This window comes from Frankliniella occidentalis, unplaced genomic scaffold (assembly GCF_000697945.3).
Source record: "Frankliniella occidentalis isolate FOCC.00 unplaced genomic scaffold, Focc_3.1 Scaffold112, whole genome shotgun sequence".
Lineage (NCBI taxonomy): Eukaryota > Metazoa > Arthropoda > Insecta > Thysanoptera > Thripidae > Frankliniella > Frankliniella occidentalis.
In genome coordinates, this window is record NW_026267240.1 from 130,738 (window position 1) to 131,302 (window position 565).

The 565-nt window shown below is 41.1% G+C and overlaps 1 protein-coding gene across 1 annotated transcript in view; it reads left to right on the forward strand.

Moving 5' to 3' along the window:
- Positions 1 to 486, forward strand: part of LOC127749960 (uncharacterized) — a 2,022-nt gene extending 1,536 nt beyond the window's left edge. The window contains exon 4 of the mRNA XM_052270150.1: positions 421 to 486. Coding sequence (XP_052126110.1) covers positions 421 to 486 — 66 coding nt within the window. The remainder of the gene's footprint in view (positions 1 to 420) is intronic.
- Positions 487 to 565: the final 79 nt, after the last annotated feature.

Here is a 565-nt window from a genome sequence, read left to right on the forward strand (position 1 = left end):
ATGCAACATAATTCGCCCGTGCGTGAGGCGCACTTAGGCCCCGTCCGCAAATGATATCGCCCTAATTGCACGGAGTGTGACAGTCGGAGGAAGCGCACTGTAAAAAATTAGGGGTGGATAACGGAGAGTATACGGATAAGTCTGTGGTCAGAAAAACTATAAGGATTAACCGTACACAACATGGTACGGTTTAATTGTTCATATATATCTACGGCATGACCGTTCTCAAAGATTTTCAGTGATAAGGGACACATACCAACAATACGGATTAACCGTACAGGTCAGTGTACGGTAACACCGTTGGTAGATTCCATCACGGAATGACCGTTCAAAGGAATTTTATGGTCAGGCACAGTTGAATACTACGGATAAACCGTATAGTTGACTGTACGGTTACACCGTTGATACATTTTATCACAGAATGGCCATTCAAAAAAATTTCATGTTGAGGCACAGTGGGGAACACTACTGGTAAACCATAAATAGTATGGTGACACCGCTGGATAATTACAGCAGAAAATATCACTAGACTCTTAAGGTTAAGTTTTTAAAAACTATAAATAAT